Below are 24,916 nucleotides of genomic sequence, written 5' to 3'. Positions count from 1 at the left end.
AACCAAAAGCAAAATTGAGGCTGTGCTGCTGGGAAAGACAAGGGTTACAAGCTCTTGTAAGAGCCTCCCACAATCTTACTTTCATCAGTTAGTATAAAGAAAATACACAGCCTAGCTGACAGCAACTCTTTACTGCTCAGGGAAACAAATAGCTATTGCAACTGGGAATGACAGACAGACCAGAATTGTGCTTTCTGGGACTGAATGGAGCTGTTAAGCAGCATCTGAAGGGCTTCAGCAGAGGTGATTAAACAAGATGCTATCTCCCAGCCCCAGCAAACTACAAAAGGTGTATTTCTGGTGGCTAAATCCTGAAACAGTTATGGACTGGAGTGGAGTCAGGTTATTTCTTATCTTTCTGATGGCCTGCTGGCAAAATCTGTTTTCTTAAATGAGGTTTGTAATGTCTAATACTTCCAAGGAAAGATGGTATTGCTGCTGCAATGTGTGTGGTAGTGAGGATCAAAATAAACATAGCAGGCATTGCTAGAACTGCGTAGGCTTATAATTAATATCCCATTCCTCAGGGAAGTGATATTTTCATTTGTGGAGAGACTTGTTGCTTGTTACACAGGAGTGCTGAGAGTCGTGCCTGCTCCACATTCCCCCATGCTCCCTCTGCACAGCAGGTTTGACATTTACATCTGAATTGCTGGGCTTGTTCTTGCTGGGCTCTGCAGACCTGCTCCTGTGGATGTGCTCCTGTGCTCCCTGTGTCTGTGTGGGAGTGCTGTGTGTGTGGATGGCTGGGTACTGACACCCAGCCCAAGGCAGGGTAGGTTTCCATGGATGAGCTGTATGGCACACGATGGGGTTTTTTCTCATCCTTGACCATCTTGCTGTGCCTGTCCAAGATGGACAGAGTGCCAAAATCCTTCACTGGAATAATTTGTCTCATCTGAGACAATGGTGACAGTGTACAGCAGGCAGAATGACCCTTCAGGATCTTCCCTGAGCCTGCCTAGGGCTGAGGGCACATAACACTGCTGAGTTTCAGGTCTGCAGCTCATCCTGAGAGAAACAGTGCCTTTGCTTTAGTGATTCTGTGAAGACAAGCACAAATTATTATTGCAAGCTTTAGTGCAATACACACTTGAAGAACGGCTGCTTCATTAAGTGTTTCTTTTTCTGACATCTTGAGAGCTTTGCTATGAGGAGTTTGTTTTCTTTTTAAAGAGACACCAAAGGGATCCCCATTCTGCCTTGCAGAGACAGTGCATGCGTGGCACTGCAGCTGATGGTGTTTATTTCTTCCCACTATAACACACAACCTCACCAGTGCATTCAGGCACTGTCTTTTTCAAAGGCAACAGAGAGCCATATGAATTGGAATAGTGTTGTTGGTTTCTTGGGGTTTTGTGTGGGGGTTTTTTTATGAAGCACCCAGAGAAAGGGGAAAGAGTGGGATATTCCAAAATGACAACTGTCCTGAAAAGTGTCCTGAAACACTTCGGCTGCATTGCAGGCTGTTCCATTTGGCTTCTCTGAATATAAATCAGCAATTGAATTGAAGGAGATAATATAAACAAGGGACAGACTGAAACCTGTCCATGTTTAGAGAGTGACGAGGTTCTGAGATTATTTTCCTGCCCTGATCCTGTTCTGCTGTTCCTGTTTTCATGTGAAATCTTGGTAACTTTGAGCTGCCTCAGGAAGTATACACTGGCTGGTCCTTGTGACCCTTGGGCACCTTACTGAAATATCAAGTGTCAGGCAGGGAAAAAACAAACCCTCTAATTCATTTAGAAGTCTGCATCTTCTGGCAAAAGCATGGAATTTGAGTAGTTTCAGGACTTGTGAAGTAAGCTTGTACCTTTATTTACAGTCTGAAGGCCATAGCTGGGAACTAGGTGGCCATCTGGCACAGAGCTTTCAAAGTCCACCTTGGAGGAACTTGATTCAGGCCAGCAGTGTCTGTGAAGCCTCTGGCTCACAGCATGCTTCACTTCTGAAAAGCAGCACTTGATTCAAGCTCCTGACACAAGGGCAGTCGCTGTGGAGTGCTTGTGATTAAAGTAATGGAGCAAAAGCCTTGGCCAGTGTTTGGACAAACCTCTCTTGTCTGCTCAGAAGATGGATGTGAAAGCTCTTCCCAGTTGTTAACCTACTATTTGAGCACACAGGTGAGTTACAAGAGGTGGAATTGCTGTGGTCCAGTCCCTCTGCCTTTGAAGGCAGCAGATTTGTCATTGACTTCAGTGGGGGCAGTTTCAGCCTCAGGTGGCCAACAGCCTGAAGTTACAGCAAGTGCTCTGCATCACGTTGGGAAGGATCTGGATTTCTAACATCTCCTCTGCAAGGAGATCTGGTCCATTCCCATTTGTTCTCCCATCAGATGCTGCCTCAGCACCTGGGAGTTCAGTGTCCCTGCTGCTTTAAGGCAACTGCTGACCCAAGTGCAGGTTTTGTTATTTGTGTGCCCTACTAACTATGTTAAGGCAGGTGCAGAGCTCTGTAGAGCAGAGGGGAAGGAGCCAGTTGCCAGTGGAAGGCCATGCTGGGATAGAATCAGGAATAATTCCTCCATGTCTTTGGAAAGCCAGGTGATTACAGTGCTGCAAGGGATATGAGGACTTTGAGGAAACCCAAGATTTCATCTCACAGGATCCATGGAGTTTGGAGCACAGCTGCTGCACTGCCATTCCAGCACTATGTTTTCACTCAGCACAAATGTGGGAAACCAAAGATGGGAGTGAAAGGGTCAAAGCAGGAGTGAGTGGATAATCTGTGTCAGTGGGAACAGCCTGGTGAGGAAAAAGAAGAGGTGACAATTGAGCTGCTAGTCCACCACCTGGTGTCCTTTCTGCAGGAGTGCAGCATGGGCCACAGCTGATGGGGCCTGTGTGTGTAAGGGTGGGTGGAATTACATGTTCACCATCCATTGATTACAGGAGATCAGTCATGTACTGTCATAAATGTAACAGGGAAGTCTTGGGGCTAAATTTCAGAGAGGGGCCTGAAAGATACATGGAAGACTGAGTTTGTTTTATTAAAGGATGAGATTCTGTATTGCAAGGGAAGGAGGGCAGTCTGTAGTGCTGAGGAAGCTGAGTGAGCCATTCATACTCAGAAAGGAGGAGAGGGGGGTATTTCATGCAGGGGAGAGATATCCACAGCTGTCTTCCTGCTTGAGCAAGGCTGAGTGATGGGCATCACAAATCCCAGGGGGCTCTCAGCAGGAATGGGACAAACATCCTCTGCTGATGGTTGGAATTTGAAGTAGATCAAAATTAGACAGTGTATGAAGTGTATTAATTAAGGGGGTTTCAGCTGTCACACGGAGTGAGGATGCAATTAAAGGTGCAGATCTTCTTGCACTTTTTTATTTCTAATGCTGGGTAAGTGCAGTTTCCTGTCACTCTCACACACTGATGGGTCTGTTGTTCTGATTCCCAGATGAACAATGATCTGTACACTCTGGCCAGGGAGATGGGCAGATCATCACATCCTGGGAAATGGAGAATGAAAAAGTCATGAGATCACATGGTTTCAGCAGATACAGCTACTATGATCAGTGGAGTCTATTTAGAGCTGTTTGCCCAGCCTGTTTCTAAGCATCCCCAGTGACAGCACCTGTTCTCATGAGATTTCCACTTGGATTTTCTCCAGTGCAGGTGCACTGAGGCTCACCGTGACTGGCATTCAAGCTGTGGGAGCACATATGGCAGGAGAGCAGCAATCCCTCAGCAGTGCCCTGAGTAAGCCTGGAGGATGGAACATGACTTGCTTACAAATACCAAAACCAAGAGAATTGCATAATTTGCTTCCATGGATGCTTAGAGGATCAAATCCTCTCCCCTTTCCTACTGAACTGGTCAGTAAAGGCCACAGAGTTATCTGGTGGGAGTCCAGCAAGCTGCATAGAATTGTGATTGCTCTGCAGAGCAGAGTCTTCTGCTCTGGAAGACTGCTTCTATGTGGGCACTTGGTTTTGTTTCAGTAGCTCAGAAAAAAGCACAAAGGCAGGCAGGGTCAGAGGAAAGCACTCTCCAAGGCAGTGCTGAAAAATGTACTGACTGTGGTGGCAGTTGCTGTCACTTACTGGTCAGACTGGTATGAAATTTTCCCTATCTGCAAAAGGAGAAAGTGATTTTGAATTACATTCATCATTTAGGCAAATAGTGGCTGGATGGATGAATGTCTGGAGGTCACATCTTTAGGAGTGCCAAGAACATTTCCCACTGGCATCACTGAATCTGGAAGTGGAGTGGACTTCCAGACTTGCTAAACCTCCCAGGGATGATCTCCTTTTTCTTATGACAAGAAAGAAAAATTTGGTGACAGTACTATTGTGCCATGATGCACAAAGGATGTGATTATTCAAGAGCAAAAGCATCTCAGTGAGTAAGAGAACAGAGGGATCAAAAGGAGAACTTCCTGCTTTGACTGGATCCTGGGTTTAGACTGAGTTAAGTACCTGGGACCTGATGCACTTTGAAGCAATATGGATTTTTCCAGTTGGGAATATTGTCCTCATTGGATACACAGTATCAGGGCATCTAAATTCAGATTTTAAAAGTTGTGCTTTTCACTTACTGGCTCATAATGTCTTCTAAGATGAGTGTAAAAGACCTATTGCTTACATTCAGGGGAAAAAGAAAAAAACTGTGCAGTTTGCATTTAATGTGAATCTGCCACTTCTTAGCAACACTCAAGCTAAAAAGACCCAATAACCAAAATATTGATAACTGACCATTTTCAAGTTATAAACCCCTGCAATTGCAGAGCTTTTCCTTCAGCCATCTTTCTGCATTTAGCTGAGTGCTTAATGAATGGCAGTTTCTCTAACAGATTCCCTAATCATAACCATATTCTAGGGAGACCAGTTACAGCACTGTTTTCATCTCTTTCTCCATGAACATGTTATGTCAGGTTAATAATGGTTGCAGCAGGAAAGTGTGATCCAGCCCTCTGAAGCACAACCCTTGCTAACATTCCTGTAAATGATTGAAGGTACATGAGTAATCTTACTGAGTTCATTTGCCTCTTAATTTCTAACCAGCACCTTGAAAAGCAGATTCAAGCAGTAGATGTAGAAAGTCTGCTTTGTTCTGTTTTTAAGACATGGCAGGAGTTCAGATCCTCCTTCCTGCAGCATAAATACCATGTTCGCTGCAATTTTTAGCAAAGATAAAGCACTTTCACTCTAAAGGGAGAATTTCTCTTTTATGGCTTTCACAAATCAGGCCTAGGTAGTGGGGTACCTGCAGAGACAGTTGGTGTTGCTGTTCCAGTCCTCTGCAGAGTGCATCAGGATCTCAGGGAGCTTGGAGGCAGCTGCCCTCAGGAACTCTGCCTGGTACCTTGCAAGAACCCTTATCCTTGTCCCTCTGCCAAGCTGTCCAAGGGGAAGCTCATTAGTGCTGGGATGGGGAGCTCCAAGGAACCTGTGAACCTGGCAAGATGTGAGAAGCTCAGACTGGCCCAGTTTCCTTTATGCCAAGATCACAGTCCAGGAAAGCAGGGTTTGAGGCATGGTGATGGTAAATGGTGCCATCTGTTTCACCAGAAAATCAAATTGCCTGGATAAACTACTCTGTTCTTTAGCAACTGTGCACCAAAGATGTTGCAATGAACACTCAGGCCATTCACAGTGATCCAGTTGCAGACTGAGGCTTGTAAATCTTCCAGCTCATGGTTTTACACTCATTTTTTTCAAGCTGTGTAGCTGCTGCCCCGCTCTGAGCTGGGACTGCACTTGAGGCAGTTCCTTGTCACGCTGCTTGTGGCGTGCAGTGACAACCAGGCACGGTGCCCAGAGGCTGCTGTACCTTTCTGGAGTGTGGTCCATATGTGTGAAAACAAATCTCATTCATGCCCAGGCATGCTAAACCCCTAGGATGCTTCAGCCAAAGCTAGTTGGAAAAGAGTACATGCATTCCTCTGATGTTGTTACAGATGCAAACAGCAGTCTGTTTTTCTTGAGTAGCTGAAAATGCTGTGAAATGCTCTGTTTCATTTTGTCTGGGATAAAATGTCCCACAGGGATGTTTCTCCTGTCCCTTTCCCTTCCTTGTGATTCCTGTTAGTGGTCCCCACCATGCTTTTTGTTCATGCTGGAATGTGAGCCCTAATGGAAGTGTCAGGCAAGGAGGAAACAGGCGGGTGAACATAGGGCTTAGGGTTGAGTCCAGCAAAAAGTAATCTCATATAATCCCTGGAAAATGTTCTTTTCAAAGCAAAAAGATGTAAAGAAATCTTACAGCTCTATCCCATGAAATGTAAACCCATCTTTGGCATTAGATGGGTATGCAGGTTTACTCAGGATGTCAAGGTTCCTTAATGCATTAAGTTAACAGTAGATACAACTGTTCATGGATACATCCAGAGGAAAGTTGTTTTGTAACTGTTGTGGGAATCAAACTATGAACTGTTTGAAACCTCCTGCTAAATTGGTGGGTTTTGTCCCATTAACCACACAGAGACATGCACAGAAACCAAACATCAAACAACACCCAGAAGTGTTTTTTGTTTCTTTCAGAAGTACTGCTACAGCCTCAGAAGTGAGAGGGGAATTGAAAGTGGGAGGAGAAAAAAAGATCTTTAAACGGTTTAAAAAAAAAAAAATCCTTGCTCTAAAATTTCTACTGCCAAATTGCATCACAGACTAATTCCTTGCAGCTGAGCTGCAAACCTCTATGAAAATAGGGGTTTACAGTGGAAACACTGACTAACTATAGCTGTGCAGTCCCATGAATAATGATGCTCTAATTACGCCTTATGATTTACCAAGACCTGCTTTCTGTATAGCTCTTGCTGGTTTGGGGAGCAAGATCTTTTTTTTTTTCTTGACTGTGGTTTGCTTCTTTTTGTTCATATTGTGTTGGCATATAGTTTTTGAAAAGCTTTTCTCTGAAGGGAGCTGGGCAGACAGCTATGATTAAGTATGAAATGATTGGTTGAGCTGTTTGTCAAAGTTATAAATAGGATACCACACAAACCCAACACTAATCTCACTGAAAGACAGATACTGGCAACATTTCTTAGTCATCTGTTCCTGACGCTCAGGGGAGAATAGCTACACTTCCATTAAGTTTTCAAACAGAAGTTGCCTAAAATACATTTCTCTGGTAAAATTTTGGGCATATGCACTGTAAGTCACACTGAGATCTAGCAGGGTGTTGGAGTTTTAAATGTTCATCCCAGTTTAAAGCTGGTCCTCTGGATCCACCCCTCTGTGTAGGGGTGAAAGGTGATGGTTTGAGGTTTGTGGAAACAAAGATCTGTTCATGAAGCAGTTCTGGCAGGACCAGGCTGATGTCCTTATCTCCTCATACCCCTGGATTAATTTTAAGGGCAGAAGAGGAATTCCTTAGGGATGTCCTTTGCATCTTCAGGTTTACAGGCAGCTTTCTGTAACCTGCTTTTGGAAGATCAGATGGAGGCATAAAAAGAAGAGCAATGGCACAGGTTTCACTTACGTGAGTCTGCAACCAGAAGGGAAAGGCAGCATATTGAATTCCTTCTGCTGCAGGTCTCTCACACAGCAGCTTCTGCAGACTCCAGCCTGGATGCTGCTACTTGTCCATCCCAGTTCTGCATCAGCTGCATCCCTTCTGTCAAACTGGAAGTCTGCAATTTCGTGTTCCCACAGGATGACCCCATATTTGCCATTCACTTTCATGGTGCCTCAAATTGTAGGGAAGGGCTCCACAGCTTGGCACTTTTACTGCTGGCCAAAACATTCATGAGACAATTAAAGCAAAGCAAGAGCTGAAGGGGAGCCAAGCATTTCTGGGGCTGAAAAAAGCTTCAAGTTGCAAAGTGAAAAAGCCCGCAGCAACCAGAACTTGCCCCTCCAATCCTGCACCTTCCCACATCCCTGCCAACACATACAGCAAGAAGTTTTAGAGGAAGTATAAGCACTTCTAATTTATGGCATAAGTCAACAACTCTTCTTAGGTGAAGTCTCTTAATGTTTTACAGACATCTAAAAAAGGGTTATTTTGAATTTGTGGGGTTTAGACAATTCAGACATGCATATTTTTATTTTTAGCTTCTGTAAGTATACACATATCTGTGAAATTTCAGATTAATGAGCTTCATTAAACCTAATTTCTTAAATTTTTAGGCATAGACATTTTGGTTTTGCAAACTCTCAGAATCAGATTCAGGTCTGAAAACTTCGTTTAATAACTATTTAAAATAAGGTTTTTTGCAAATTCAGGAGTCATTTTCATCTTTACCAGCAGACAGAGTGATTAAGGTTTTTTTTTAGCTTCCTGATTTTCCCTTGGGAGATTTTTGCTAGAGAGCAAGACCCTCCTTGTGTGCAGAGAGCACCTCACATGGGTGAGCTGGCAGCCAGGAGTGGGGCTCATCAGGGTGGGCAGTGCCCTGTGCAGCCTTCTCCTCTGGGGTGGTACATCCTGCTCATCCCAGTGTGCTGCAAGGGTGGCAGAGGGATAAGGAGCAGGAGGTGCCTTCCAGGAGCCCAGGGTTGAGCATGCAGCTGAAACCCAGAAATATGATTTTCATGATTTTCACACCAGCATCAGCTGCTTGAGTTTTGCTGGGGTTGAAAGAAATTGTTCTCTAATTTTGACTTCTCCATGAGAGGTTAATACTGGTTTGTTCTTTGCACTGAAATGACTGGGACCAGCCATGAGCACTCCCCATTCTTGAGCAATGTTTTTAGAAGCTTGCTGAAGCTCTTTATCTCAAACCAGCCCCAAGTGCAGTACCACTATTTTCCTTGCAGAGCTTCAGCAGGTGAACTGGGAAAACGTTTTGGTTTTGTTTCTTCCTCACATTCCTGACATGGATTATATTAATTATTGCCCCAAAGTATGGGGTTTTTAATGGAGAATAAACCAAAGGCCTTCAGCTCTTAAACTTTTTAGTGTGAACTACATCTTCAATCCTTAGTTTACTACCCAGATTCCTTTTGCAGTCTGATCCTACTGGCAGAGAGTTGCCATGGCATGAGGAAGGGCTGGCAGTTTCTCCAATAGATATTTTTCTGAGAGGAGCTAGTAAAAAAGATTCTGCTTAATGAATTGCTTTGCCTCTTATGTAATAACATATTTATGTTGTTATGAAGCCTTCAGTGAAGCTGCATCTGATAAGAGTGATACGTTTCCAGTTTGATCTTATTTTAGATTGCAGCAAACTGTGGATAAAAAGACTCTTTGTTCCAAGAAGAAAAAAAAAAAAAAAACAGAACCAAACATCTGGTGAGGAACTGATGTGCTCAGGACAGCTATGAAAGAGGCTGATAGTGGTGGATTGCAACAAATAATTTCAATATGTTCCCACAAGTGTTATGTGGAGAGACGAGATAATTCTTCTCATGTCAAAGATTAATTTTAAAAGATTTCTGTTTTTTGGGGAAGGAGAGAGGAAAGAGTATAACAGTGCACTCCCTGTGTGTTTCTCCATGATTCTTGCAACTGGTCTAGTTTGAACTGAAGGCTTCTTTCAGGACTGATTTACTTGGAGAGTGTTAATTGTAGACCATGTCCCAACTCCCAGTTGAAGCCTTTCATAATGGATCATCTCCTGTAGCAGCCTCCCTGCTCAGGAGCACCTCCAGTGTGTGTCCAGCACCCAGAAGAGGATCTGGGGAGTGTTGGATTCAGTGTGTTCAGTCAGTTCTGCTAGCTGGAGGTCTTTTACTGCTTGTGGTACATGTGGATTTGGCCCTTGTTCTTTCATTCCTCTCTCAACCGCTGAAAAAGATATTTTCTTCTGCAAATTATAAAGTGTTTCCTACTCTGTCCTTAAATACAGGCTTGGATCGTTTCCCCCTGTGCTGATTCCTGCTGTGTGTGCACAGCTCAGAGGCAGAGTCAGGCCCATGTAGCTAAAGGCAGGTCCTGAGAGAAACTAGGGGAGCAGAGTGATGGGAAGGGGTATTCTCTTTCACTCAGAAAGACACTCCCAAAACCCAAAGGAGCAGTGTGTGGTTAAAGTGCTTTCATGCAGAGCTTTTCACTAAGAATCAAGTCGGTTGTCAGCACTTGTGACATTTTCTCTGTTCCCTACCTCTGGGCAGTTTGCCACTGTAACATACAGATGACATTAGGATTTGTAGACTGTCGTTTCTGAAGGCACTCTTATCTAATCTGTACTTAGTGTTTTTCCAGGACACAGAGGTGGCTCTCTCCTCTGTTAATTAACTTTTTTTGCCCATTTTTGCCTGCCTTATAAATTCCTCTGACATCAGGGTCTAGGATTAAACAAATTGATGCGACACTTGCAGTGTGTGTGAGCTTGACATTGAGCTGACAGCCCCAGAGCCTGAAGTATTTTGACACACAACCAGAGCAAATACAGAGGAAATTGCTGTTCAGCCCTCTCTGCGTGCTCCTGCCAGGCTCCTGGTTTGAGCAGCCTGTGTCAGTACCAGTGGAGCAGTCCCAAAGTCCTCCCCTTGATCAGTGGGTTTCTGCTCGAGGTGCCAGTTGTGACATTTCTCAGAATTACCTGTATTTATTCACTGTGTCAGGTTTTCACTGTAATGCAATTACAGAACAGCACTAACCTGGTAGGGAGCCAACTCCGTGCAGTAGCCAGATTAAGTTGTCTTATTTGGTTAACAGTATTTTGATAGTTTATTAAATCCTAGTAGGAGTAGAAAGATAAGAGTGGGAAGAACAAATCTTATGGATTATCTGCTCTTGGTTGTTCACTCCTGTTGGTATAATCCTGGTCTGAATGATGAGCTGTGGGAACAAGCATTTAATGTTTTGCTATTGTCCCATCTTAAACATGTGCATTGCTTTATCAGAACAAGCATATTCTCTAGCAATTTTTTTGCAGTTTGCTGTTTTTATCACTGATGTGGAACATAGTGCTTGTTTTCTTTATCTGGAACAAAAACATTAGTTCATCTCAGATAGCACAAGCTATTTGATCAGCCTTCAGATGGCAAGGCATTACAAAAGCTGCTGACATGGGACAAATCCAGACCTGTGGTGTGCAGCTTGAAAAGACTTCCTGCCCTTGTTATCAGTCCCCTGAGATAACCAGCTACTCACCCAGCAGCAGCAAAGAGAGAGGATTGATTGTGCTGGAGACAAGCCTCTTTCTCTCCTCACTGGGGCCAGGAGGCAGCAGGGATGTGTGTGGGGTTGCTGGCATGGGCACAGTGGTGAGAGAGCCCTGCCTCTTGTGCAGTGCTGCTCCTGTGTCAGCTGTGACACTGCTCTGTGGTGGCCTTGGGCCAGCTGAGATTAGCCTGGCTCTTGCCACCTAGCAGGAGCTGAGGTCTGTGAGTGGTTCCTGCAGGGTGCTGGTGAAGCAGATAGTTTCCCTGTGGCTCTGCTCTCCACCTTGCTGCATTAGCTCCCAGCCCAGCTCATCTGAGATGTCCTGAGTCCATGGCAGGGCTGGTTTCCAGCTGCACCCTGACACCTCTGCTTCTCATCCTCAGAGGGTATCTTCCTAGGAAGTGCAGGAAAACAAGGACTTCATTTGGGCACAACTTCTCCTCATGACTGTATTCTGTCCCCACCTTGCCTGTCCTCAGTCTGCTGTATCACTGAGACCAGGGAGAACATGGTTCAGTGCATTTTGATCACTGTGCTTGCTGTATCATACTTGATATTCAGACCTGCTGTGGCTCCCCCTGACATCATGTGCAAACTGAAGCCAAAACGATGATACTCTTAATACATCATCAGAAAATAGAAGATACCCTATTTTGCCAACAGCTGACTGCAAATCAAAGAAATAGGCTGCATAGCTAGCATCTGCCTTTGCAATATGGGAAAATATCTGATTGTCACTCTGCTTAATAGAGCAGTCTGGTCTCTTGTTCAGTTGGATGGTAGCAGCTACTAAGGGAAACGAGCTATACACTTTAGATGGGTGTTATGGGGTGTAGGTGTTTGGTAGAGCTTGCCAGCAGATGGTTTCCAGTGAAAATGGCATGAAGAGCTCTTCCTAGGCTGGTCAGCCAGCACTATCTCCTAGTCCAAATGTGTTTTTGGATACCCCTGTTTCCCCTTAGCAGTTACCTATGGTAAGACTGGGATTCAAGGTAGCATCATGTGCTGTCAGCTACTTATTAGCACATGCCACATCCTGTTCTCTGTAAAGATATATATATTTGAGAATGAATGGGGACAGGAACACCTGAAGCAGGAAATTCTGGGAGGCATAAGGAAAGGGATTTACTTTCATTACACCACCTTTTTGCAATGTATTTTTAACATCTGTGTTACCTCCAGGCTTGTTTTGCATCAGCTGTAGACAGTCTGACATGGTTTAAATAAATTAAAAAAAAAAAACCCACATATTCTAAACTACACTGTTTTGCCCTCAGTTCCTGGCTGTGATGCTCATTAGCCTGGGATGGGATTTAGGTGTGAAGAAGGAGAGGCTAACAGAACCTAGTGCCCAGCAGGGACAGTAGGAGAGGACTGGAACTCCTCAGCTGCCAGGTGCTCTCAGGCTCTCTGGCTACACCTGGCCAGGTGTTGTGCCCTGACATCCCTGCCATGCCTGGCAAGCCTTGCACATCAGCAAGCCTGATTGCCTGAGACATGCCCACCCATAAATCCCCCCAAGAGGGAGCTTAGGCTGGAATTGTTCTTGGCATGGGGGGCTGGACTGAGCCTAGGAGCATGAAATGAGCTGTTGGAAGAGTTTGAAGAGCAAGTGGGAGGAGGGTTACAAATATGAGGGAAGAATTATGATGGATTTATCACAGCCTGAAATAAATTAACCTCTGGGAGGAATGATTTTGTAATAATTTGCATTTAGATTCTCTAACATAGCCACATAACTCCAAACCTTCTGCAAACATTGTAATTAATTCAATCTCCAACATCCTCTGAGAGGGATAGGAATAGCACTATTTACATGGTTAAAGGAGCCAAGAACTCTTCTCTCAGTGCTGCATTTTACACCCCTGGGGCTGCCCTTCTGTCTTGTTTCCAGAGCCTGCTGGTGGGGTGAAGGCAGGAGCAGTGAACAGCTGGAGAGCTTTCCTGGGCACAGGTAGCTGAGCTCCTGTGTGTTACAGCACACAGTCCATGGCAGGAGCCCAGGGAGCCCGTGTGGGCAGGGCAGTGAGGCTGAAGCACAGCAGAATTCAGGGAGATGAGCCCTATATCAGCTCCTGTGGGCTGTGGGCAGGGCTATTCCTCTGCAGGGACCCTAACTCCATCCCTGAGTGGAAATCAGTCAAGTGATTCAACATTCAGCACTCTGAAGTGCAGCAATGAATCTGATAGCCAAAATGATCTGCTAACCTAACATGAGAGGATGTTTCAAGGACAATCCAAGCCTGTAGCTATGCACTGGGATGTTCTCTTGTCATCAGGCTCCTGCTTATTCCTTTTCATTCCAGGGCAGTTATTCATAAATGAGATACTTGCTTGATGCTGTTTACATGCCTGCTCTACCCTGTTTCCAGGGCACTGTGCAGTTGGTGGGTTTCATCCCACCCCAGCTTCAGCAGCTTTTACAGGAGAACTGGCTCTTCCTGAGAGACCCAGATTGAACCTCACACTGTGACTGTGAAAGGCTTGGTCAAGGTGATTGTTTTCAGAGCATCTCAAAGTGCATCTTCTCTTACTTATAAATATGTCTTAGACCCAGGGTTCATAAGGCACATGGAGCTGGTGCTAGCTGAGCCACTGAGTGCAGCCAGAGCACTCCATGCTCCACTGCCAGACCTGCTCATGGGTGGGGTGGAAGTATAGGGCTGAGGAGAGATGGCTGGGCTTCAACTATGGACTGGGGATACTGCAATTTTCTTTGGGCATGACCCAGAGCTGGCCTTGGTTGCTGGAAGCGTATCCATCATCTTCAAGGTGATTTGAGCAGCCCTCCCTATGCTGCCTTTCTGCTTTCTGCAGAGCTCTTCCAGGGCTGGGAGCACGTGCTGTCCAGCAAGTGGTGAGCAGCAGGTCAGCTGTACACAGGGAGAACTTGTGTGGCACAGCAGTGGGGAGAGAACACACGCTGTATTGTGGAGATTCACTGTTTGTAAAACACCTCTGCCTCTCCATAGGTGTCTGCAGATGTCTCCTGCAAAGTGAACCCAGAGATATTTATAGTGCAAGCTTCAACAATAGGACAAAGGCAAGTTGGCAAACAAAGGGACTTTGAAATATAAGGAGAATCAAAATATAGTCTGGAGCACATTTATTTTGGAATCAATAGAAAAAGGTTAAATAATAATAGTGAATGTTTCCAGGGTGGATCAGGTTAAAAAGCAAAGAAAGCAAAGCGCATTCACAGTGTTGTAAGACTGTTCTATGTGTGCTGAGTTTGAGTTACAGAGATAAATGATGAAAAGTTTGCTTCCCACTGAGATAGAGTGTGGTGGTGCTGAGCACCACACAAACACCTGCTGAGTACCTTACAAACACCTGCAGAACACAAAGATAAACGCTGCTTCAAAAGGGATTGAAACTGCTGTGAGTTCAAGAACGGAAACACTTCTATATCCAATTGACAGATGTGTGTAAAATAAGCAGTTTTGGCAGTGGGTGAGGCTCTCCCCTGCTCTCTGGCCGTTTCCCCAGCCCCTTGCTGGCTGTGTGCAGGGCTGGAGCTGTGCTGCCCGAACACGCCGTGCTGCCCGGGCTGGGCGCGGCCGCGTCTGTCCCGACACGTCCCGTTTTAATCAGCACACCTTCACTGCTTCTGCTGCTGCTGCTGCTGCTGCTGCTGCTGCTGCTGCTGCTGCTGCTGCTCAGTGTCCCTCAGGGAGCTCACACACGGAGGTTTTCCTCCCTCCTCTGCTCCTGGGGTCAGTCCCACACTTTACACTTCCCCCTTGGTTTCTACAGCCTGTGCAGGGAACCTGCCTCCTCAGAGCTCTGCTCTCCTTCCTGAGACCTTTCCTCAGACCTCTTGCCTGAATCCTGCTGGCAGCAGGAGATGGAAGATACCCAGGGCTCCACTGATTTGACTCCATTTCCCAAAAGAGGGAGTTTGTAAGGAGCTGTTGGAGGCTTTGCCCGAGCCTGCCGGCTCCTGGGGGTAATGGCACCAGAGGAAATGGCGGCGGTGCTCCTGCAAGGCCTCTGAGCACAACCAGCAAAACTCACCATCAGCTGAGGTGCTAAAGGCACTTCTGAAAACTGCTGGGATTCCTTGGGATCCATTTCTTTGTTGGCTGGCTGTTCAGAGAGGCCAGGCCCTGTAAAGGCCTCGCTTTTTCCTGAGGGCATCAAAGGCCTCATTGAAGGATGTGTCCCACAGTAAAAGTGCTGTCCACAAAACTTCTGTCCCTGCCAGAAATCCTGTGGCAGCAGAAATGGCATGGAAAAGGCCAGAGAAGAAAAAAGTTTTTAATTTGCCATGACAGGAATCAAAGCCATGTCTTGTCAAAAAATTACAGCTCCTTTTCCTGCCTGTCTGTCACATGTCAGCAGCCCTGATGCTGCACAGATAAATGCAGCTCTACAGACAGGGAATGACTCAAACAATCTCTTTTGGGAGGGAAGGAGAGGCTCAGGCAAGCCCTGGAACTGAGCTTGCTGTTGGTGTGGCAGGCATGGAGCCACATGATGTTTATATTTGACTCTGAGGTTTTATATTGAAGCAAGTTTCTGCTTTCCCTGGTGCTTTGGCAAGGTGCCTGGGCACTCGTGGGGCAGAGTGGGGGACAGGACACAGCACCCTGGCACTGCTCTGTGCTGGGATCTCAACACACGGCTGGAGAGGGGACTTGCTTTCCTACAGAAGCTGGTGAGCAGCAGTTCCCATCACACAGACACAAAGACTGTGTGCAGATACCCATGGTAACCTGTTTGCCAAGGGAAGGCTCACTCCAAACTGCAGAAATTGGTTAAGAGTGGGGTGAGCCTGCCCTTGGAAAACTCATCTGTGAGCAGGAATCCAAGGACCAGCAAAATGCAAACTCATCTTGAATGGCTTCTGCCTATAATACATCAGCTACAGAATATTCCAATTGCTTGTAGGCTACTAATGAGATAACTTTACAAGGGTAGGACACATGCTCAGTCTCAGAGACCCTTTACCACCCATTTGCTAAGAGCTTTACACTGGAAATAGGTAAGGACTTAAATGGGAAACTCTGGAGACTGTGCAGGTTCAGGATTTGAAGCTGTTGAGACACACAAGAGAAAAACACAATTTTAAAGATGTTTAGGCTCAACTATGACATTAAGGCAGCAGTCCTGTAAAAATACCAGCAACATCATTGGCAATCCCAGTCAAAGTGTCTTAAACATGGTAACTGCTTGGTAATTGGTTTATTTCAGCACATGCTTAGAACAAGAGGGGTACTGTATTTTATTTTTTTTTTTTTTATAAATGTTTGATTTCATTCAAATCAATTTTCATTGCTTGGGTAAGAAGAAATATAAGGTGTGCTTGCAGGTGGATATGTCTTTGTAAGGACTCATAAGAACTTGAGCAATTATTTTTAAAATGTTGCTGACTCTGCCTATGTGAGCACTTGCTTCTCCACAGTAAAGAAATTGCAGAGGGAAGGAGAAGCTCCATACTGGAGAATTTTTTAATTTGACTGCTTAGTTCTCTTACCTTTCCTGTTCTTCCTTATATCAAAGGGTATATTCAATCATTGAATGTCATAGCAACTGTTTTTGGGGTAGTCTTGTCTCTTTCTGGGAGATAAATTTTTCACTGAAAATTTCAATACATGTGGAGGAGAATTAGCCACCCAAATTCCACTGACATTCATCACATCTCTGTCTTTTGGAAACTTCTCACTAGCCTCGCCTCTCTGGTTAAGGAAATGCCTCTCAGGATAGATTTGATAGGGAGAGGAGCACTTTGGAGTTGTTTCTTTTTTTCTTGACAAAGCAGTTTCAAACAGCTGTGCCAATATGCATCTTAAGTCTAATGAGTACAGCTGTCATTTAATCAGACTTCATGTCCTGTTCTAGGCAGAGATGGATTCTAGGACAGACTTTAAGCAGGAAACACATGTATTTCCCTTCTCCTTGCTCCATATATGAATTTTTTCCCCTTTGTTTTTTCTTCCCTCACAATAAACAGTGATAAAATTTGTGCCTGCATTGACACCAACCACTGCATTAAAGCAGAAGAACTCAATTTTGGGTGGTCAGTTTGACAGAAAGACCTGATGCAATCCAGGCTACCATGGAGCTGAGATATTTTTAAGCTGAGAGTGTCCAGCATTAAATCCCCCCTTTTCCAGACCTGGCCACTAAACTGCATTTTCTCTCATTGTAGGGGAGCACCTGCGAATCTGCCCACAAGGCTACACCTGCTGCACCAGTGAGATGGAGGAGAACTTTGCAAACAAAAGCCGAAGTGAATTTGAAGCCATGATGAAAGAGGCTGGTCGCTCTGTGCAGGCCATTCTAACAGCACAGCACAGAAGCTTTGACAGTAAGTAAAACCCATCTGGGTCCCTCTGCTCAGGATTCAGTCACTGCTCAGTTTTCCAGGCACTGTTGGAACCAGAGGTTGGTGTTTGTGTGAAGCACTGACCTGCTGGAGTTGTAGGAATTGTACATCTGGCAGTGTTGCTGTAAGACCAAGGCATTTGGAGATCCCCATTCCAGAGCAGCCACTGGAGGAGGCTGGCAGATCCTGGTGTGCCTTGGCACTGACACAGCTTTGACAGGCATGCTCTAATCAGCTCCTATCACAGTAGAGTAGCATTTGAGGCAGTGATGTAAAACCTGCCACTGTGTCTTGAACTGTAACTTGAGCAATATGGTAAAGGTGACTGGATAGCCCTCAGTAGGTGGAGAGAGTTTAAGGAGACATGGATTTTTGTTGCCCTTTCCATGTAGGTTGCAAGTGAAAAGGAGGTTAGTTTGTTTTGAATGCTCATAGCTGTCAGCTTCATACAAACATCAGGAAATGTTACAAAGCAGGGAAACTCTTAGAGATGTGGTGCATAAAATGCTGTGGACAAACATTCTCTCCAAAGTCCAATATATCTCCTAACGTGCAAAGCAAAGGCTAAGGATGACTCTCTTACTTTTATTGTTCCCTGAAAAATCCATTTTGCAGTGCACAGTAAGCCTGGAGGTCTGAAGGCCACTGGAAATAAATGGTTTACTGGCAAAATTGGGATGACCTGTGATTCAGAAACTGTATCCATTATCAGATTTTGAAGAAGGTCAGACATTTAGAATCATGGCCCTCCTAACTTTATCAACAGTCATCATATGGAGTTACCATGAAAAGGAGTCAGAGAAAGAAGCTGTAATAGCCAGAAAGGTGGAACTGGAAATTCAAGTAGTAAATAATAGATCTAAAGAAATAAGCCTGACCTTCAGGCTTATAAACAAGATGAGGTGCTTTTACACTAAATAGGAAGAAAAGGCAGTGCATCTCTACAAAAGGCATTGTGTGTGTGGCCAAGGCTGGCCACAGCAAAGGCATTCCTTTATAAGCTCAAAATTAATTGATTTTCACCCGCCTTTAAAGGTGACAGTCAGGATTTTTAAAAGAGCCTGACAATGGTGGTTGCTCAGACTGGTGTCTGGATGACACCTGACATAGCTGCTCCTGAGCACAATTCCCAAGCTCTGAAATCCAGCCCTTTGCAGGGGTTAGTGTTTGTCACCCTCTCTCTCCACTCCCTGTCACAGCACTGGCTGCTATATCTGCTCTTTATTTTCACCACAGCCACTCAAAAGAGCAGAGTTCTGCATCTGTCATGTAGGAGAGTGCAAAATTTGATGGAAGCTTTGAGGCTTGTGCTAACAAGCAGAAATTTCCTAGTGAAGAACTGGTTTCGTCTTAAGTGTGATGTTTTGGTGGATTAATAATGATAATAATAACAGCAATAAGACTAATAGTAAGCAAAACCAAGAATATAAAAGGGGCATGCTTGTGTTGAGAGGTCAGTTAGAGCCGTTTGTTTTTATTCCCCAGTATTTTATTTTATTTTGGTTTTATTCCCCAGTATTTTACAAAGATAGACCTTTATTTCTGTAGTACACACCCAAGTTTCATTTAAGTATCAAAGTGTTCAATAAGCCAAGTATTACTTTAACAGACCATAATGCACAGATCATTGGTATTCTGTAGTGGGAACAACCTCACTTGAGCCCACAGGCCAGGAAGATGTCTCCTGCTCCCATTATACCCTTTTAGTTTGCTTAACTACCCTTGCAATCAATACAGAGTTTATAATTTATGCAAGACATGATTAAAAAAAAATCATTATATGATGCTCCGTTTCAACCATGACTTTACCTTTAAATAGTACTATTATCTTTTGCTTTAGCTACTGCATAAATGATTTGAAATTGAGGGAGTTCTGGTGATGGGACAATGGGATCTCCTCAGCTCCTGAAACAATGCCACAGAAACTGCCTTTCCTTCCAGTAAATGTTATTAATCTAACAGTTAACAAGACTTTCTGCAGGTAGTGCTGCTTTCAATAAAGGAGGTTTTTATGTCAAATTGATGAGTTCAAGTCTTCCTGGAACTGGATGCCTGTGTTTTTAGGATTTGCTCAGCAGCAGCTTGGAGTGCAGCTTTTGGGGTTGCAGAGCTATTGGTGCTCAGCTTGTCTTCACATTAGTGATGTAGATGGATGTGGAGGGGCTCCACTGGATGGAGATGTCCAGCCCTTTCCCAAAGTTTTTGTAGCTTTGAGATCAGATTATTCATCTATTCTCTGCTAGCAGGTGTGGCACACTGAACTTTAGGCCTGGAGCTGTCTTATTTTTGGATTCATCACAGCAAATCTTGCTCCTGTAATCTCACTGCTGATCATGGCAATTGTCTCTACTTGTAAATTCCCCAAGCTCAAAATAGAAAATAGCAAGGCTACAGCAATCTGAAGTAATGTTCTTCATGCTTGTGGTCAACATTTTGCTTTGGAGAATAATTCATCCTTGCAGCCTGTGGTCTGTAAAGCCTTGAATTGTCAGCATGCCTCTGCTCTGAGCTGCAACTCAGAGCTGCAAGGAATTATAGACTCTCTTGTTTCAGTCTCCTTGGCTGCTTTTAGGGCAAACATTTTGTGGCTGAGAGCTGAGTGTCCTTTATCTCATAACAAAGTACTTTCAGAGAAAATGCACGTGTGAGACACAGATGCCATGCAATAGGTACAGCCATGTGTTCAAAAGTGAGATGTGTGGAATGGGGTCATGGTCTGAGTGCTCTCTCTGCACAGTAGAGGACACATGGCTTCTGAGATGCCCTTCCTCCAGGATCTGCCAAGGCTAAATTTAAACAGCCTACAGTATTGCTTAGCTGCTTACCAGCACATTTGTTGTTTTGCTTTATGTTACTGTAGTTAGCAAAATTTGGGGACGTGTATAACTTGCAACATCTACAGTTGCTAGCTATACATGTGGTCATAGGCTTGCTGTTGACCTTTTAACTGAAAAGGTAGCATTTTGCTCTACAACCAATTGGTTTTAATTCAAGAAAAGAAAAAGAGCCAGAAGCACAGACCATGAGTGATGGGAGCATATGCTTTTGATAACTCAATGCTAGGAAGGATGTTGTGGTCAGAGTAGAGGTATTTCATTAGCAGGATCAAAGGCACAAATTCTTTGTTAATTCTGATGGCCCATGGCTCTTGGTCAGACAGAGAGGAAAATGTCATTACCTGGGAGCACAGCCTGTAGCAGAGACCTACTAGAGGCTGCTAGGTTGGTTTTGGTTGGCATTTATTTGCCTGAAAAATTGTATATAGCCTATATTTAGTAAGAAAGACATGAATAATAAAATAAAAACAAAAACAAGCTGGGGGTCTTAAAGGAAACTGGGGTACAGCCTCTGTCGAGATTGGTGCTAAATACTGTTTAAAAGGTGTTTCCAACATTGATTGAAGAATGTGCTTCTTTTCAAACTGCTACTTTGTCAATGAATGGGGAAATTTCAGTATCCATTATTACAAAATTAAATACAAGGACAATTGACAAGGAGATTTGTCCATGCAGTGGTTCAGGATACAAAACGTGAGCTGGATGTGCCCCCTCTGACAGCTGCAGAACAGGACTTTGGCTCTTCAGTTTTGCTGAGAGTGAGATGCAAACATTGCTCAGGTCTGGGGGAGATTCCTGCAGAAAATGAGCTTTTTTTTGCATATCACACAACTGCATGTCAGTGTTGCTCACAGTCATGGGAATTCTGAACTCCTTCCCAATACAAATTAAACTTGTACTTCCACAATCTGTTGCAGAAATGAGCCTGGAAAATCTTCTGGGCTGTGCAGGAAAGGCTGTAGAAGTGATTTGTGGTGTCTGATCATAGCAGTCCCTTTCCAAGGCCGTGCAGTCAGGGATGGCTGCAGAGGGGTGGAAAGAGGGAGCAACAGCAAGTGCTGCTTGGAGTGACAGTGAGGGGTTGCAAGCAGCAAGGAACAAGGCTGTTTTTCTAATCTTTGTGAAAGCTCAGTTGTTGAGAGTCTAATCCTTGTCTGTCTTTCTGTTTTCTCCCTTTTTCCCCACTTAAATCACTTTTTAATAATACTGCAATGTTGCACCAATCTTTCCTTTTGGTGCACTTAGCAAACAGTCCCTGTGTGACTGCTGACCTTTAGCTGTGAGCCAGGAAATCTGTCCTTTCAGAATTGTTTCATGTTTTCAGGAAATATCAACAAGCCAAAAAAAAACCCAAAAAAACCCCCTTGGCTCTTAATCCACAATGCACAGTCTAAAAATGATTTGTAGCTCTCATAAAACCTGTGTTTTTTAAGCTGTGACAATCAAATGCAGATTTAAAATTTTGTGTTTTATAACTGGCTGGTCATTGGAAAGCTGATGTCATGTAAAAGCTTTCATAATGTCCAGTCTTGGTAGCTGGAAACTGCATACAGAAACACAGACCATAATAACACAGATAACATAACACAGATAATTAGCATCATCTAAGAGTTAGTTTCAGACAGTTACATATTTCTTATGAAGATGAATCATTGTTTTAAATGTTACAAGGTGGGAAAGTAGTAGAAGCTGTTACACACTGATGGTTAAAATTTTACAGATTTCTAAAGGTCCCTTGTTTAAAGTTCAACCAAATGTGTCTTTGTCAGAGAAACTGAGTTATATAACCCTCAGTACCTAGAGCTGCAGCCCCTAAAAGCACTGTTGGAGAGAGATTTTTATTTACATTCATATATACTGTAGATGCTTAAGGAAGTTGATAAGGAGGGTGTGGAGTAAGCCCAGCAGGCTCTGTTCTACCCTGATGCCTTTAAACCTGGACTACAAAATCCAGACCTGAATCTGAATTTTGGTGGCATTTTCTCAGTTGGTGAGAACAAGAACCAAGCCCTGATAACCTGAAATTTCAAAGTACCTGAATTTGGTGGCCATGGACCAAAAGATGTATTCTGAGAGAGGCAGAAAATGTTTGACACAAGACCCAGGCAAGGATTGTCCATGGTTTGGTGAGGTGCTGTCTAAAAGAGACTGGTTATGTAGAAACAGGGATGAAGGGGCTGATTATGCCTTAAAATGTGGAAATGGTGCTGTGTTTAGAAATCAATTCCTTTGTTTCAGAGGTGGTGGAAGGGAGCACTTGTTGAGTGGAGCAGCTGCTCCAGCAGTTGTGGGCTGTGTTCTGTGAGCTGCCTGCCTCCCACTGCCCCTGGCATCAGCACTGGCTGCTCCCTAGGGCCAGGAATTTGAGTTAGGACTTCAAATGTATTGTTTTTGATCCAGAACCCCCTAATTTCCTGGGAGCACTCTTTCTTGTGGTGACTCCCCAGGCCAGGGCTCTGCCCTGAAATTGTGGTGAGTGGCTCAGTTGGTGGCCTTGGCCATGGGCTCAGCACTGTGGGAGAGCTCTGACCTCTGGGGCATTGGGCAGATGGGAGGCAGCAGGACTCCCAGCACCCCAGGGGACAGCAGCCTCAGCTGTCCCTCTGGATGTGTTCTGGGAACATGGCATGGCTTCCATAACTCACCTGAGCTTTGTCTTTCCTAACGTCAATCTTGCACCGGCTGCCTGCTCTCTCCCAGCTGAACATCTGCTATGAAACAGTGCTGTGTGTGGGCATTTTTAACAAATAGAAATGAATGAATGGGCCTAGAACATTTCAGCTCCTGAACAAAAAGCTGGTTAGGGTCAGGGAGACTGAGTTAGAGGGGACTTAAGGGCAGGAAGATGTTTGTTTTTTCTAGTGATGTGACCAAGAAATAGGAGGAAAAGAAACCTGGGAATGAATCTTTTCTCGCTGAGTGTTCATCACCTGCACTGCATTTTTCTGACAGGCCAGGGGCAACCTTATTGGTAAAATTGCACTACTGAAAACACCATTGTTTGTGCCTCTTTCTGCACAGTGCTTGGGCAGCATCATTCAGAAGAAGCCCATTTGTCCTACAGCTTTACCTCTGAAATGCATTATTTAAAGGATTTAGAGGCCATCAAAGATGATTCCTCTGGCTCCCATGGACTTCCTTCCCTTAGGGTTGGTTTGGGGCCAATACAGACAGATAGAACACCTCCTTTAAGCTGAAATAAAAAAGTCTCAGGTGAATCCAGGACAGAGAAACAAATAAAGGGGGTCCCTTGGAGGTGTCTGTAGGAGAAAGACAGCAAACACCCATGCTCACTTAATACCTTGTTCCCCCCAAGGAACCACCTTAAAAAAAAACTCAGCACAAGGCAGGATTGATGCTAGCTGGCCTGTCATCCCCCCACTGTCATGGTCAGAAGAAAGGAGATGCTTTCATGTGTGGTGCTGAGCATCTGCTTTGGTATTTATGGGTTCCTGGAATGAGGTGTGGTGTCTACTGAGGTGCATTCCTGGGTTGACAAGATTAATCCTGACAGGTCTCTGCCTCGGGGAAGCGAATGCTTAGGCTCACCTGTAACAGCTCCAGCACCTGGAGTTTTGTGTCTCCTTACAGCCACTTCTCTTCACATTTCATCTGGAAGGCTCTGTTCTGTGCTGCAGGGTATATTGCAATGTACGTGCAGCACTTTGCTTAACAGATGGCATAAGCACAATATTCTCTTTTATTGAAAGAAAAGAGAACAAAACTCCTGAGTGGCTGGTGTTCTAGGGTGCCTCCTGCAAGGGCCTGCACACCCCGAGAGATGAGCTGCTTCATCCCTGCAAAAGTCAGGTTAGGTGGAAAAGGTACATCAGGCATCTGGGTTTCAGCCACTGTCACCATGTTTTGTCACACACTCAAAAAAAGCTGCCTCTGAGTGCTCAGAGAACAGTGAAAAGTGCATCTGCTTGGGGACATAAAAGAAAGCACCTGCTCTTCCAAGATGTGGGATAACACAGGCATATTTTGCAAGAAATTAGTGATGCCCAGATAGTAATCTCAGAAGAAAATGTTGGCAGGGTTGATTTTAACATTCGGGGCACAGTGCATGAATCTCTTTGAAAGCCTCTGATTTCAGAGTAAGCAGCCAAGCAGCCTAATTTTTATCCCAGCTGCTGGTGTTGCCTTCAGTGGCTGCAGAGCCTTACTCCCACATGGCTGGAGAAAGTCAGGGCAGGGAATGGGAGATGAACAGCTGAGGTTTCTCTGCAGAAGAGCCTGTGTCTTGAACCACTTTATGCTCAGCCATTTTCTAGCTGGTTTACTGGCTTCACATGAAGCAATTGTCACCCTTCATTTTTCTGATACCCAGTTTTCTCCAAAGAAAAAAATAATCGGATTTCCTGGGCTGCTTTTATTGCAAAGAAGTGTAGGTGCTCTGAATCAGCTCTTGAAGGGATATTTTTGCTCCAACTTGATGTTTGCCAAGAATCTCATTTCTGTTCCAAGTCAGGTGCTGTGGATATTTAGGAGCATGGGGGGCTCCAACAACAAGATGCTGTCCCCACCTAGAGATCAGCAAACACAGTGAGCTGGAAAATATGCTACTGAAATATGTGGCATGTCCTGACATAGGAGCTTGGGTTATTTTGAGTACTTCAAATAATAACAGTATCTGTTCTCATTTGAGATGATAAAAGTACTTTGTTCTCTCTCACCAGAAATGCTTGCAGCAAACTGTTGATTCTGCTTTATTAATTATTGCCATTGAAGCAGCACATCCATAGAGCCAAGAG

The 24,916-nt window shown here is 44.5% G+C and overlaps 1 protein-coding gene across 1 annotated transcript in view; it reads left to right on the top strand.

Moving 5' to 3' along the window:
• Positions 1-24,916, top strand: part of GPC1 (glypican 1) — a 177,725-nt gene that overhangs the window by 70,511 nt on the left and 82,298 nt on the right. Inside the window, exon 2 of the mRNA XM_079315554.1 lies at positions 17,149-17,307. Within this exon, the coding sequence (XP_079171680.1) occupies positions 17,149-17,307 (159 nt within the window). The remainder of the gene's footprint in view (positions 1-17,148; positions 17,308-24,916) is intronic.

The sequence above is a fragment of the Erithacus rubecula genome, assembly GCF_903797595.1.
Source record: "Erithacus rubecula genome assembly, chromosome: 11".
NCBI classification, from domain to species: domain Eukaryota; kingdom Metazoa; phylum Chordata; class Aves; order Passeriformes; family Muscicapidae; genus Erithacus; species Erithacus rubecula.
This window is presented reverse-complemented; position numbering and strand designations above follow the sequence as displayed.